Genomic DNA, 14,220 nt, shown 5'->3' with positions numbered 1-14,220 from the left:
GCTTTAGCGATCCCCCATGGGCATGAGAACCAGCCAAGAGTATCGTAGGTAATACGGAAAACCCACCGACCGATTTAGAATGCGATGGGTAAGAGCGATTGTTCAGGTCATCACATTGCCACTATTGAGCCCCTGATTTAAGTCTGGGCAACGGAACACCGTGAAGGAAAGTATAAATCCGCCCGGTGCTATCGGGGGATACCTTGCTCCTATGGAATCCTGCGGCAAGAGAGTGACCAATATCATTAAGAAGAGATAGTTCACTTACCCGTCTTCATTGAGCAATGGAATGAAATGCCACGAGGGGGGAATGGCCTAGATATCCATAATAACTCTGCCGCTATGGTCCCAGTTTCGGCCTACTGTCGCGAGGTGTTCCAGGATCCCCTCTTCCCGTGGTGCAGCCCAACCTTCGCGTACCGCCCGAGGTTGAAGACCCGATTCCAACGGTCTCTGAGGCCGTTACTCTGCGCAGTGCAATTCCAATAATCACCACCATAGAACAAGCCCATTCGATAGGTTCCCAAGATTTACTCTAGATAAATCCGCAACCGGAGCCAGCAATACTGCTATCAAACAGCGGGACTTTTGATGGATACGACAGGTTCCAGCTTCTGGGATGACATTTCAGCTCCCAATCATTTTCTGTTGGAAGTTGATATGTGGCCGGCGTTACCACATGGCCAATAAGAATGCGGGAAAGTAAACAAATGTGCAGATGTTATGTACTCAAGGCCTCGTGGCGTCCATGAGGAAAATCATTCAAATGCAAATTGCTCTGGACATCATTCACATTACGCGACGTTGTTGGTGTGGATGGAACATTGGAAATCTAATTGGCTCCGGAAATTATCCCAACAGCTTTCACTTAATCTTGGCCCCGGACCAGGCTGGGGGATCCGCAAGAGTTTAATCACTTTCTATCCGCCGCTATACAGCTCTTGTGGGACGCTGCCAGTACTCCCAAGTCAGTTAATTCAAAACGACTTGCCCCCCAAATCAGGGAGACAGCCCGAATACTCGATAAGCTAAAAATGGAAAGCGGAGAGGAGTTACTTCGTACATCCTTTCGAATGGCTGGATGACCTCGCCAACTTCTTAACTGAAAATGGGAGCTGGGCGATTGCCATCACAGTGTACCGCGTGACTCTGGAAAAGAAGACGCGAGTTTTTGGCCCCGTTCACGATAGCACTGTAATGTGCATGATACGATTAGGCAATACCCTGACGAAGGCGTTAAAATTCAAAAACGCTATAGAGGTCCTTAACGACGCCCTCGAAAAGGCGCGGGAGATAGAAGGGGAAGAAGCACAATGCGACGCTGTCGCCACGCCAATTCGGTTAGCAGAAGGCGCACTCGAATTAGCAGAATCGAAGCGAAGGGGCTGGGAAGAAGCTTTACGAAGTAGTGGAGACATCTTTGCCAGGGATCTTGGAAGCGGGGAAGTCCAAGGCTGAGATGATCCTTGAAAGCCTCCGCAAACTTCAACGGTACTTCAATAAAACAAACACCGATATCGAACAATTGGCTGCGCTCTTGGATGTCGCGACCGAGCTCGCGGAAATCAGTTCCGTTTCGGCGATGCGAATCAAAGAGGATAACATCCTACATTCTGGGATGCTGGACTCTGCGAATGCGATATTCTTCCTCGGCGACAAGTGAGTGAGGGGGAAGAAGAGCCGGGAAGGTTTCTAGCCTCAGTGCAGAAAAAGATGAAAAGATGGACCCGATGGCGAAAAGAAAAATATAGGCGTTAATATTAGTGTACTTGAGAATTAGTGTCTTTTGTCTTTCCAGAGTTATAGGTAGGAAGTTGGCATAGCAGCTCGCACTCTGATGCACACAAAACCCGGAAGGCTTTAAACCGGAGGTTGTCTACGACGGACCTCGGGTCCGGGGACCCATATTGGCCGGCCTTAGCAATGCGGCGGCCAAGACGCTTCAACATCGTTGAGTCCCGCTATCGAATGGGGAGCCTATCAGATGGTCTCATTCGCAACCACCATTGAGTTCTTATTCAGCGTGAGATGAATTGTTTGAGCTCATTCCCCTGATATCTCTGGGGCACAGACTTCTGGCTAAGAATAAGAATGACGACGACCGCTTCTCTCTAGAGAAGACGGGGAATGCAACGCTTTCATTGGACAGGCCAGATTAAATTAGATGAATTTTCATACTACTGAGTTGGTTGACGTTTATTACCCATCCAACCGGACGTTTACGGGACCAGGAGGCGGGAAATCTGCCGAACCTAGATAATTACCCTGGATGAGCTATATTTCCAGGTATTGTAGGCCTTGTTAATAGTCATGACCGGTCAGATGGCTGATGTATTATTTGAATGGCTTTTGAGGTGGTGTGTAGCCATTGTAGGCATAGCATTAATATGGAGGACGAGATCGGAGCCGTCGAGTTATCTGATGATATGAACTGCCATAATACCCCCATTTAATTCTTTGATTCCTTACCTTCTCATGCCTTTGACCTTCCTTTTGCTTTGACTCTCCAGAGGTCTCGATTTCCTGCCTCTTTGTTCTTGAACAACCATCTTCATAACGCCTCCAAGATGCGTTTGTCCACTCTCGCCTTCGTGGCGGCCGTCGAGGCCCAGTTTCTCCAAGGCCTGAACCACTTACGATTCGGATGCGAGCAAATTACCATTGAGCGCCTTGACCCTCTCGTCAATCCCGGCCAGGCTCCGACTCCCCACATGCACCAGGTGGTCGGCGGAAACGCGTTCAACGCCACGATGCCGTCGACTGACATATCCAAGCTGGCAACCTGCACGACCTGCGGCCCTGCCGACGACTTTTCCAACTATTGGACGGCAAATGTGTACTTCAAGGCTCGAAATGGGTCTTACAGGCGTGTTCCGCAAATGGCCAACCGGTAAGCGTTCAGTTTGAGGACGGCACGTTCCTATCCTTAGGCAGCTCTTTTGTCAGCGTGGCTGGGTGGCTTGGGCCCCACTGGAGACAGAGACTCTAAGTCTATCCATTAAAAGATGAGAATATCGGAAGGGTGACAGCTGACATCGTTACGTCTCTAGGCTGCTGTTCGGTGACAGGTTCACCACCCAAACCAAAGGTGGTGTAACTGTGTACTATATTGCTCCGAGCAAGAACACAGTGACTGCTTTCCAGCCTGTATGTCGTTCCCTAATCCCAAAATATTCTGTCTTCTTGTGAACCAACAACACCTAACTGTAGCTTCGTCTAGGGATTCCGCATGTTGGTTGGGGACCCCATGAGACGCGAGCCGTTATACAAGTCCCAGAGCTGCTTCCGTTGCTATTCCGGTCCGAATCACGGAGGTGATAATGCGGCACCATGTTCCGATAATAGGCTGGACTTTGAAGGTTTCCCCAACATTCCGTGTCTCGGCGGGATTAGGTCCAACGTGCTTTACCCAACGTAGGTGACTTCCTTTATCGGACACGTCCTCGTCTCACTCCCTGCTTACGTACGCCCTTATCAATCTTAAAATGCTAACGAGCTTTCAGTTGCTGGGATGGGAAGAATCTCGACAGCGCCAACCATCAAGACCACGTTTCATACCCTAGCAGGGGGCCTTCGAATTTCCTGAGCACCGGGGACTGCCCTGCCAGCCACCCCGTGAAGATCCCACAGCTCATGTTGGAAGTCATTTGGGACACTACCGGATTCAACGACAAGTCCCAGTGGCCCGAGGACGGCTCCCAGCCGTTCGTGCTCAGCACGGGAGACCCCACTGGCTACGGGCAACACGGCGATTACGTCTTTGGCTGGAAGGATGATGCTCTCCAAAGAGCTATGGATGACCAGGGTTGCTTTAGTGCCACCTGCGGGAACCAGAAGTCTCAAGATATTAGCGAGGCACAGAAATGCACGATTGAGAAGACTGTTCTTGAGGATGTGGATGGATGTAAGTCGGTTCACTCACTGGCCTTCTATATCCGTGACACGGCTATATTAGAAAGGAAGAGAAAAGGAAAGTTATGCTAACAAACGATCTTCTTCTAGGGCTGACCGAACTCCCCGGTGTTCCCATGAGTTAAATCGGGAAACAGACACTAGGGCGGATTATCCGACGATATTACAAGATTGATCCCCTGAAATGTTGAAGTCTGCTTGGAGTAGTTAATGTGACAGAATTTACTTCTTCTTTCTGGCCACTGGGCGTCCACCGGACAGTATTCCCCAAATCGACGTCGATCTCCTCCTCGGACCTGAGTTTTCGGTCCCGACCTCTGAGAGGGGGCGGGGGCGTGGGTGTTGTCCGGCTTTGAGCCTTCTTGGCACGACAGATTTCTGATGCTTTCTTTTGATCGAGGACCTCACCTTCAGCAGTGCGCTTTCTTCTAATACATTCGTTCCCTAAGATTTAAGTAGAATCGAGGATGTTTGGACCCTAGGTATATGTATACAGCAATGGCAGTCACAGATTATCGCGCCTTGATTGTTCGATGTGTTTGTTGAGGATCGACAAGTATCGCTATGAATACAGTTGAATATGTGAACGTACTCTCCGATCCACCTCAGCTCCTAGGAACTAGTCAGAGATTCCCATCTGCCGACAGCTCGCAAGTGAGAGAATCGGGCTTGCGACCCCATCTTCCTAGCCTCTTCAAAGAGACAAGTCCAACACAGCAAACACCGCCGATCCGGCGGGCAGCCGGATGCTTATGCCTATATAGCGGCTCCATGGAACTTATGCTCGCTCAATCTATCAGTTCTCATGCCCAGCCTCCGTCAAAAAGTTCGGGATCTATTTAATGAAGGAGCCGCCCATCATTCACCCTCATAGAGAAGGAACCCCATCAAGGAAGGATTCACCGCAATCCATCGAAACCTAGAAGGTGGGCGGCACGAGGTATCTTATCAACTTATCTTCATGTGTAGCACTGAGACATTGACGTCTTGCTCTTTGGCTCCGCCTCCACCATTTTAAGAACGGTTTCGGGTTACTTCTCGCCTCTCGAATGCGGTCGGGATTTTTATCTTTATTTAGAATTCTATTACTGGATGAACGCTGAAGCCTCTCCCAACAAAGAGGTTTCCAGGAACGCTACCGGCCTATCATTGAAGATCCTGATCCTAAACTTTAGGATGTTGGCAGCCAACCTGTCGAAGAACTCCACAATGTCCCTCCATGTCCACGAGAGGAAGAGTCTGGCATGGATTAGACCCAAGGGCCACTCACGTGAATGACTAATTTGGATGGTGGGTCTCGCACCCACTAAAACCCCTGGCTAAAACGCGGTGAGATTGTTGAGTTCCACTCTCAATATTAAGGGATGGTTTCTGAGGGAGGGAGAGTTTGAGTTTGCCCTGGACTGATCGAGACAAGGAATTGTACTTCGAAACCTGAAGGGGCGGAATATGAACATAAGCCTTGATTCTGGATCATCGAAACATCAATCGTCGTCTCGCTAAAGAAAGTTAGAGACGCCAAGGAGGCAGCAGGAAAGCAAGATGGCATAAACAAATACAAACTAAACTGCACAGCTGGCAGCAGGTGGTTTGTGGAGGAAAACATCACGTCGCGTAAGCCTACCAGATCTTCGGCGATCTGGGAAATAAGTGGTTCTGTTTTGACCCCTAAATCCTAGTGCCTCATGGCACAGCAGGCACAGCCAGGCACACTCGAGCTGAGCCCCTGAAATGAGGCGGGAATTCCTTGATTTTGGCGCAGGGGTAACGCGGGTACATGCAAGGTACCCCAGGGCAACTCGACAGCAATAGGGGCATTGCCAGGATTCGCAGCAAAATGTGGTACCAGGACAGGGACGAGTTGTACCGCTCGTAATTTGGATGTTCGTATTCGAATGCTGAATAATATTATCAACATGGGGCTGCATTCCCCATCGCTCCTTCCCGAAAAAGAATCGTCAGCTTCAGGACCGTCTTTTTGCCTCAAGTTCATCCCAAAATCTTCCCAAGTCCTGATCTTGATCTTGGAGAAATCAACGTTCGTTCTTCCCGTCACTCATTTATCGCCGAGTCGAATTTATATTATTCATTGTCTCTCATTTTTCCCTCTCCAAACGTTCATTCACGTCACTCTTTTGGCTCCTCCAGCTCCGCTTCGTCCGACGATTTCAATCTCCCGAACGACGCGAACTTCTTTTCTCGACCTATCTCGAATTCTCCTAATCCATTTCCAAATCTCTACCAACAAAAACACATTTCAATATGCGTATCTCCGCCGCTCTCTCCGCCGCCGCCCTCGTGGCCTCTGCCGCCGCTGCCGACAACTACCTCGGCTTCAACTCTGGCTCGACCAAGGTTGACCGATCTGCCAAGTTCAAGAAGGACTGGGTTGCCGAGTTCACCACCTCCCAGAACCTCAAGAACGCCCCCGGCAAGTTCAACGCCGTCCGACTCTACACCAACATCCAGGCTTACTCCGAGGATGACCCCATCGAGGCCTTCGAGGCCGCCATCGAGACCAACACATACGTCCTGCTGGGCATGTGGACTTCCGGCACCGCCAGCATCGATAAGGAGATCAGCGCCCTACAAAAGGCCGTCAAGAAGTACGGTACCAAGCTGACCGACCTTGTTATCGGTATCTCCATCGGTAGCGAGGATCTCTACCGCAACTCTGTCACCGGTGTGACGAACAAGGCTGGTATCGGCGCGGACCCCAGCGTACTCGTCGGCTTCATCGGCGACTACCGCAAGGCCTTTGCCGACTCGCCCCTCGCCAAGGTCCCCGTCGGCCACGTCGACACCTGGGACGTCTGGGGCAATGCCACCAACAAGCCTGTCCTCGACGCCATCGACTTCGTCGGCGTTGATGAGTACCCGTACTATGAGAACGGCAAGGGCAACAACATCAAGAACTCTGGTCAGCTCTTTGATCGTGCCTTCGATGCCACCCTCGCTGCTGCCGGCGACAAGCCCGTCTGGGTCACCGAGACCGGCTGGCCCTCGAGCGGTCCCGCCTGGGACCAGGCCGAGGCCGGTGTTGAGAATGCCAAGTACTACTGGAACGAGGTCGGCTGCCGCCGTCTCTTCAACAAGGTCCCCACCTTCTGGTACAACCTCCGTGACTCCAACCCCGACAACAAGATGCAGTTCGCTATCACCAAGGATCTCTCTACCACTCCTCTCTTCGACCTGACTTGCCCCACCACCTTCGAGACCCCCGAAGCCTCGACTACGGACTCTAGCTCCAGCTCCTCTTCAACCTCTGGCGCGTCTCCTCGCTCCAGCTCTGGCTCCAGCAGCTCCTCGGGTTCTAGCGACGCCGCGCAGAGCGCTACTGGTGCCGATAGCTCTGCCTCCGGATACACCTTCTCCGTGGCAGCATCTGTGGCCCTGACCCTCGTTGGTGCTGTCTTTACTCTCTTCTAAGCTCTTAGATTGGAGAGGATACAAAGGTAGAAGCGCTGCTCGTGTGTGAGACCGGATCTTACTCTTGGGTTTGCGAAACCGATACGTGCATATTGATGGAGACTTGGAGTTAAAGGGGAATTCATAGGAATCATAGATCAGGTCACACAGTTTCGCATTCTCGATACATCTTCCATCCTAGATTATATAATTGCTGTTTTGCTTTTCTTTCCCACGCCGTTGTGTCTACCCATTGGTGATGTCCGCTCTTCCCATGGTGAAGCAAAACGAGTGACTGAGTTGCTCTCTCGTCCAGATCTAACATCGAAAACCTTTGTACACGCGACCCTGTTAATGCAAATCGCCTTGGGGAAGTAATATCCATCCTTAGATACATCATCAGACGATAGTAAAATTCCCTGGTGGTCCAGTTATCGCTTCCTCACAAACATTGACCGCAGAAGCTGCCACACAAAGCCGATCGTAAATGCCGTCTGGCCTTCGGAGTACGATTGTCCTCGGTCACCCACATCCGCCATCATGCACATAATCTCGACCAGCGGTCCCGGGAAATGCTTTCCAGCACGAGCGTAAGCCGCCACGAGATCATTCCCATTTGTGATGCCGCCTAGAGTATTGGTAGTTAGCGAACCAGGTTTCCCGGAAGGACGTCTCGAATTTCAACACACTCACCGCTGGACCAGAGGTTTTCGTCCTGAATCCACCGATATTTCTCTCCCACCAAATTTGCCGTGGGGTACTTTTTCTTCAATCCTGCCTGCAGGCCTCTCGGCCCGCAGGCGGTGCGTCCATCGAGGATACCAGCAGCCCCGCAGAGCATGATCCCCGTACAGACGCTCAGAATATCCGTGCTTTTGTTCTGGAAGTGACCCCTCACGAACTCCAACACCGGTTCTTCGAAAGAGACACGGGGATCGGGTCCCGGTATCAGCAAGATGTCAAGTTTGCCCGGCTGCACGTCCGGGTCAGCGATGTGATGAGTGGCGTGAAGTTTCATGTTTGCTGTCAAGCACATCGGGGCGTCCACTGGTGAAGACGTGATGTATGATATCGTGACGACTGGAGCGATCTGGAGAAGGTGTTTGGGCAGGTCTTCGAGACACTCCACGTAATCTTTGCCCATCATGGCGAGAATGTCGACGCAGGCTGTGTCTAGGAGCTGAGCTTCCGCGGGAATCAAGACACCCACTTTAACCGTCTTCGGGTCTGCCATGTCTGCTGACAGATTTTTAGTCGATTGTGGAGATGTACGGCAATAGAATACAAAGGTGGGTTTAAACGCTATTGGGATGGTTGATGTTGCTTGTTTCCTTGGGTGAAAATCCGGGCCGTCTAAAGGATTTATTAAAGCAGAATAGATTCGTCGCACTCGATTACTTCCGGACGTTCTCGGGGATTATACTTCGTGCGCAAGGGTAAGAGATGCGATATTGGGGTTAACCTTTCGAGTTTTTTATTACTTCTCCCAAAAGCTGGGCTGATGGTCCATCGATCTTCCGGTGCCGAACGCCTTCGGAGACTCGCGATATTATCCCGGCACAAGTATCACTCCGAGGCAAAGTCCCGTCGGTACTATAACAAGGAAAGGCGGGAAGCAACAAAAGCGAAATACGATTGTGTACATGACGCGAATTCCTTACCAATTCCGATAATATTCTTCCCTCGGAACTTGCGCGATGGGTCGATCCATCTTAAGAAGGGTAAACACGCGACACAACTTCGTAATAGCATCGGCTTATCCATTCATCTCATCAGGAGCCGCAAGAAATTGTATTTTACATGTATATATGGAAATGCCTATGGCTGACTATCACACCAAAGAAATCATCCAAGGGAATCGAGTCCGCGCTCGCCCCAGCCTAACGTCATTGTAGCCCACAAGTCGTGATACATGATGCGCGGGTCTACCTGCGCCGCCCCACCATGGCCGGGTCGGGGAGCTCGTTCCCTATCATTAAACGCTTCGGCGCCAGAGCCCATATGCAAGGCCAGAGATACCACATCTGCCTGGTCACCTATCGCCGGCATTAGCATTGGAGTGTTGTCGTCCCACATGTACAGATACTCGTCTGCACTGCCATCCAACATCGGGCACCCGAGCCTACCGGGCTCGTCGGACTTCCTCTCCCTTTCGATTTTATCATTATACTTTCTCAGTACTACGTTGAGAATGGCCCGGCTCGCGCACTTAATATCTGTGGGCCGGGTTATGGATGAGCCCTCCTGTGGCGCAGATTGTTCTGCGGCATCGCCTCCGCCACAGATTTGCTCCAAGTACTCGCGGAATTTAAGCTCACTCCTGGCTTGCATGTAATCCCAGCCGGAAATTTCCTTCAATGGGAACGAAAGATTCGTGCCCAGGATGACGCAAGAAACCAGCTTGGCCCACTCAAGCGCTGAGAAGTGACCGTGATCTAACTGGGCTGCTATTTCGAAAAATCTCCGTATTAGCGGGATTGCGTGGGACACCTTGTCGGCGTCGGGTTTCAGCGGCCGGCACGAGGCCCTCTGTGCTGGGAAGGTCATGAGAACACTGCAGTGTATGAGAATTTCTGCGAATAGGGCGCTAAGCAGAACTGGGGCAGAGGTGGCAATATCGCTGGGGATCTTTGATTGCCAGTCGCGCAGCTGAGCTTCAAGACCAAGCAGTAGCAGCTGCGGTTCTCGATCGTCGCCTTGAGATCGCTTTGACACTCTGGACGCTTCTTGGCCAATGTATACATTTCTTGCGAGGCAGGCGAGAGTGGTATCCTCGGGACGCGAGGAATGGTTCAGCAATGCCGACCAGCAGGTGGAAGTCCATGGAGTGTAGTTGAGTGTCGTCCATGTCGCCCTTGGCCAAATGGGACAGAATCTGTCAAAGAATGGCGTTAGCCGGTTTCTCAGAGAGAGAATTGATTAAATCTCGGAAGGATGTCGAACTCATACGTCGTAACAATGTAAAAACAACCAAGATACGCTCTTATACCATCAAGTTGTCCGGAAGTCACCGCGACGTCTTGCTCATTGCAATCGTCGCAGCACTTGTCGAGGTCGAGATCATGGAGAAGATCTATCGCCATGCGGAGATACTGATAGGTCCGCTTATCCTTGGGTCTGAGATGAAAAGGGTACCTATGAAGAGTCAGGTCAGCATTTCGAACTTACATTGGAGGCGAGCCGATAGCCCGATACTCACCAGGCGCAATATATCAGCAAGCCCTGAAGTAATTCCAAACTCCTTTCGCCGCCTGCCACCACCTTTAGCCCCAGCACCTTTCGAAACTCCTCGTCGTAAAGTCTGTGACACTGAATGCTGCGGTTTCCACTTGTGCAGGCCAAAATCGCCAGCAAGACAAACGGTCGCTCCCGAGCAAGTGACTTGACCGTCTCGTCCGCGCCAAGTGTGATACATGGGAAGTATGCTAGCATGGATCGGAATTCTGAGAGCAGTGATGTTGCAGAGTCAAGATTAAACTGAGGTTGGAGAGAAAAGGATTGGATTGGCCGAGTTTTCCTCGACGTCACTGAAGAAGGAGTCGAGGACGGCGGGGACGGTAGAAACGGCATCCCGTTATCCAGAGAAGAATCTTCGCCTGCGAGCATTAAGTTTTCGATGCAGACTTCGTGGTGCTGGAGGAGAGTGTCGATAGGGGAGTCGGCTTCATCATCAACTTCGTTCGTATGAAAGTCGATGGTGAAGGTCTGATTCGTCTGGTGACAGTTTTCCGTGGGTTTATCACTACCCCATATCTCCTTAGCTTCGTAGAGATAACTGTGCTTTTATAATAACTTGGAAAAGGGTAGGGTTGTTGCGAAGAATTCGGAGGCAATAGTGAAGCGAGACAGACTTACTTCCTTGCCTTTCTGGAGGCCCTCTTCCTTGCTCCAGTGCGGAAAACACACTCCCTCTTAAACTCCAGACATCGCTTGCAAGCGCCGTTTTTGGACCCGGCTATGCACTTCAGCTTTGCGGAGCGACATGCTTCACAGGCATTGATAGTCTTTTGCGCTACTCGCGGCTGTCCAGGTGGTTGACAGGACGGTGTCCTTCGACCACGACCAGGGGATTCCATTGTGCATAACCTCGGGAGATTTCTTAGCCAACCGAGTCCATTAACAGGCCAGGTTAGAACTCCGCCATAAATCGCAAGGAAGAAATCATAGAGTCAGAAAGTGCTGAAAGAAGGGACACTGTCTCGGAGGGACGGGACCAAGACGCTCATTGAGAGGGGATCGGATCAGATTTACTCCGGTTTCTCCGATGAGCATCGGAGCTTAAATTCGCGGTCGATATTGACCGCCTTCCTGAAATAGCTCAACCATAAAATTCACCGCCTTCTATCTTGATCCAGGAAACTAACTTTTCTGGGCAATCTGCCGCCCATCGACATTCTTCCCTCCAGACGAAGGAGGGAACGAACGCGGAGCTGTGTCCGCTAACAGATTTCCTATTTTTTACGTTCTTATGTTTTATAAAGCACAATATTTCATTTCCATTCGTGTTCCGTTCCGGCGCGTCCTGTCTTGAGCCCGGGGCGGTATCCCCATTCTGGCTGCCTCTAGAATGTTTCTCTTCTTGAGATGATGGTTCTTAATAGCAACTTCCCGCATTCCCATATTCGCCTCAAGCAAAACTAATCGCCCCAAGAAGCTGGGGAAGGGAACTTGGCGATGTGTTTTAATAATTTAAGCTTGCCGGGGTCTTTGCTAGTCGGCCTCTCACCACTTCATATTTGTCGCAAACGATGAAGATTTTCAGTTGTTCTGAAATGTCGATCCGTCACTCGAGGGTTACGCGCCCACCAACTCCATCCTAGGATGCTTTCTTCAAGAGTTACTAGCTGTGACGTACGGTAGTGAACGCATTAAATGATGATTGCACTTCCGGCTCATTCACACAACTGATTCGCAACCTTGATAAAATAAGTCCATATTGCAGACGCTAAGTTAACATAACACATTCACGCCCGTTCCTTCATCTTCACCCATGAAATTACTCGGCCAATTCGCACTCGATAATACTCTCGACACCGTTGGCTGTGGTGTAGATCTTGGTAATCTTCAACCCAGCCATGGTCTCGAGGAGATGACGCCAGTCGCCTTCCGTTCGCTCACGAGAGCTCAGAAGCGTGAGCATCATAATGTCCAAGCCGGTAGCCTCCCACTGGGCGTGCCTCGGCGGGATGACATTCTCGTTGATGAGCAGACGGCTGTAGCCGGGCTTCATGGCTTCCTTGATCCGGTTGAGGATCTTGACATCCACCTCATCGGGCCAGTCATGCAGACAGGAGTGCATGTAGTAAGCTCGGGCGCCTAATTATGGGGGAAAGTTTTGGTTAGTGGCACACATAAGGAGTGAAGGAAGGACGGAGCGAAGGGGTGGCTGACCCTTGATAGGCTGCTCGGTGTAAAAGTCGTACTCCATGCGCTCGATCTTGGAGTCCAGCTCTTTGATCTGTGACAGCACAGGAGTCAGATCCTGCAGGATTAGTCGGCCGGGAGCGTCCGGGTGCTTGCGTCGGAACTCATCCAAATCATGACCTAGGTTGCCTCCAATGTCGACAAGCAGCACGTCCTCGGGTCCAGTATTGGCTCCATCGACGAGACGCTCCTGGACGGGGTAGAACCCAGCGTCCATCCACGAGGGTCGGCCCTGGCGGTAACCTCCCATGTGGTGGTTAAACTGGAAGCCATAGGGAGGGTTGGCGTGGAGATGCTCAAACATGTTGAGCTCAGTGCTGTAGGCATATTGCAAAGGACCATCGGAGATGCTCTGGGGTGTCTTGTAGCCATTCTTCATAGCATATTCTGGGAACTTTGACAGCGAAGCCATAAGGCATCCGGAGCTGTTTAAAGAGGCAAGTAAATTAGGCCTAATTGTCCCAACTCATGCAAGCTCCTCGGGATAAGTACTCACATGCAGGGGTAGCCATCACCAATGATGGGAATGGTGAGGGAGCTGGAGAAGTTGGTTGGCTTGTAGGTGTCCTCGTCAACCTCTTGGATGTAACCCATAGCACCAAGATGGCGCATAAGCCGGCCTGCATAATCACATGTTAGGGGCGTGAAAACCTATCAATTTGCGAATTCCTGAGTCTCCCGCTTGGTGTGGGATTGTGGGGAGCTGGCTGCATCACTTACAGAGGAGAGGCGGGTCAACCCCAATCTTCTGCGCCAAGTCCTGGGCCTTCTTTGGACTTCCGTCGTTCTCGGCCAGTGCCGTGAAGAGGCCAGTATCAACACCGACGGTCAAGGCAGCGAAGGCAGAGGGCTAACGAAGAGACATCATAACAACATGTCAGTGGCGTCGCAACAGCGCAGGGTAGTCGACTAAGGATCACGCTCACCTGTGACCAGCAGTGCTTAATCATTGTTTCCCTGGGTGTCTCGAGGGCCCGTACAAGGGATCGAGCCTTCTCGACGAGGGCAAGGCGGGCCTGCTCATCGCCACTGGACGCCTCGGAGCCGAGAGCGAAGATATCCTTGGTAAGACCCTGGACGCTGTCAAGGTCGTTTGCCTTCAAGGCAACCGAAATATCGACGACGGGTACCTTGGCAAAGCCGTTGGCCGAACTGCCATTGGTCGCCGGGCCGCTTCCATTGGCGGCCGAGGCGGGGGCGTTCTTGGTTTCGTCAGCGGTCATCGTGATTTTCTTCAAACAGTTACGATATTAATGCACTCAAAATTTTCGGCAGAAAAGTGGCTTGGAAGGATGCTTCGGAATATTTTTTGACCTGTGGTCCAGATGTATTGTATATAACGAGAGCAATCTTATGAAGATCATCAGGAGAAAGAGGGGGTGATAAGTACTGCTGGATTCTTGCAGTCGAACCGTCCAGGCCCTCGCCGGTCTCGTCCCCTTCTTTTCCCCGGACTACCAATTCACTCGAGTGCCC

General features: G+C 51.3%; 4 protein-coding genes and 1 pseudogene across 4 annotated transcripts; 2 read left to right on the top strand and 3 right to left on the bottom strand.

Moving 5' to 3' along the window:
* Nucleotides 1–2,567: 2,567 nt before the first annotated feature.
* On the top strand, nucleotides 2,568–4,037 carry SAPIO_CDS10507 (uncharacterized protein; the record flags this gene model as incomplete). Its single annotated transcript, XM_016784088.1, has 5 exons — nucleotides 2,568–2,890; nucleotides 3,051–3,147; nucleotides 3,221–3,414; nucleotides 3,504–3,904; nucleotides 4,003–4,037. 5 exons carry the CDS (start codon nucleotides 2,568–2,570, stop codon nucleotides 4,035–4,037), a joined length of 1,050 nt encoding a protein of 349 aa, XP_016638915.1.
* A 2,137-nt stretch (nucleotides 4,038–6,174) lies between these two features.
* SAPIO_CDS10506 lies at nucleotides 6,175–7,341 on the top strand (annotated as a pseudogene; the record flags this gene model as incomplete).
* Nucleotides 7,342–7,751: 410 nt separating this feature from the next.
* On the bottom strand, nucleotides 7,752–8,554 carry SAPIO_CDS10505 (ThiJ/PfpI family protein; the record flags this gene model as incomplete). Its single annotated transcript, XM_016784087.1, has 2 exons — nucleotides 7,752–7,948; nucleotides 8,014–8,554. The coding sequence occupies 2 exons, from the start codon at nucleotides 8,552–8,554 to the stop codon at nucleotides 7,752–7,754; spliced, it is 738 nt and encodes a 245-aa protein (XP_016638914.1).
* A 611-nt stretch (nucleotides 8,555–9,165) lies between these two features.
* On the bottom strand, nucleotides 9,166–10,752 carry SAPIO_CDS10504 (uncharacterized protein; the record flags this gene model as incomplete). The annotated part of the gene is made up of 3 exons (XM_016784086.1): nucleotides 9,166–10,195; nucleotides 10,270–10,455; nucleotides 10,520–10,752. 3 exons carry the CDS (start codon nucleotides 10,750–10,752, stop codon nucleotides 9,166–9,168), a joined length of 1,449 nt encoding a protein of 482 aa, XP_016638913.1.
* Nucleotides 10,753–12,316: 1,564 nt separating this feature from the next.
* Nucleotides 12,317–13,967, bottom strand: SAPIO_CDS10503 (uncharacterized protein; the record flags this gene model as incomplete). The annotated part of the gene is made up of 5 exons (XM_016784085.1): nucleotides 12,317–12,636; nucleotides 12,712–13,169; nucleotides 13,241–13,364; nucleotides 13,465–13,594; nucleotides 13,671–13,967. The coding sequence occupies 5 exons, from the start codon at nucleotides 13,965–13,967 to the stop codon at nucleotides 12,317–12,319; spliced, it is 1,329 nt and encodes a 442-aa protein (XP_016638912.1).
* Between the last annotated feature and the right edge of the window lie 253 nt (nucleotides 13,968–14,220).

This window comes from Scedosporium apiospermum (genome assembly GCF_000732125.1).
Source record: "Scedosporium apiospermum strain IHEM 14462 chromosome Unknown SEQ_SAPIO_0165, whole genome shotgun sequence".
NCBI lineage: Eukaryota > Fungi > Ascomycota > Sordariomycetes > Microascales > Microascaceae > Scedosporium > Scedosporium apiospermum.
The sequence above is the reverse complement of the archived record's forward strand: the minus strand, read 5'-3'. Positions and strand labels throughout refer to the sequence as shown.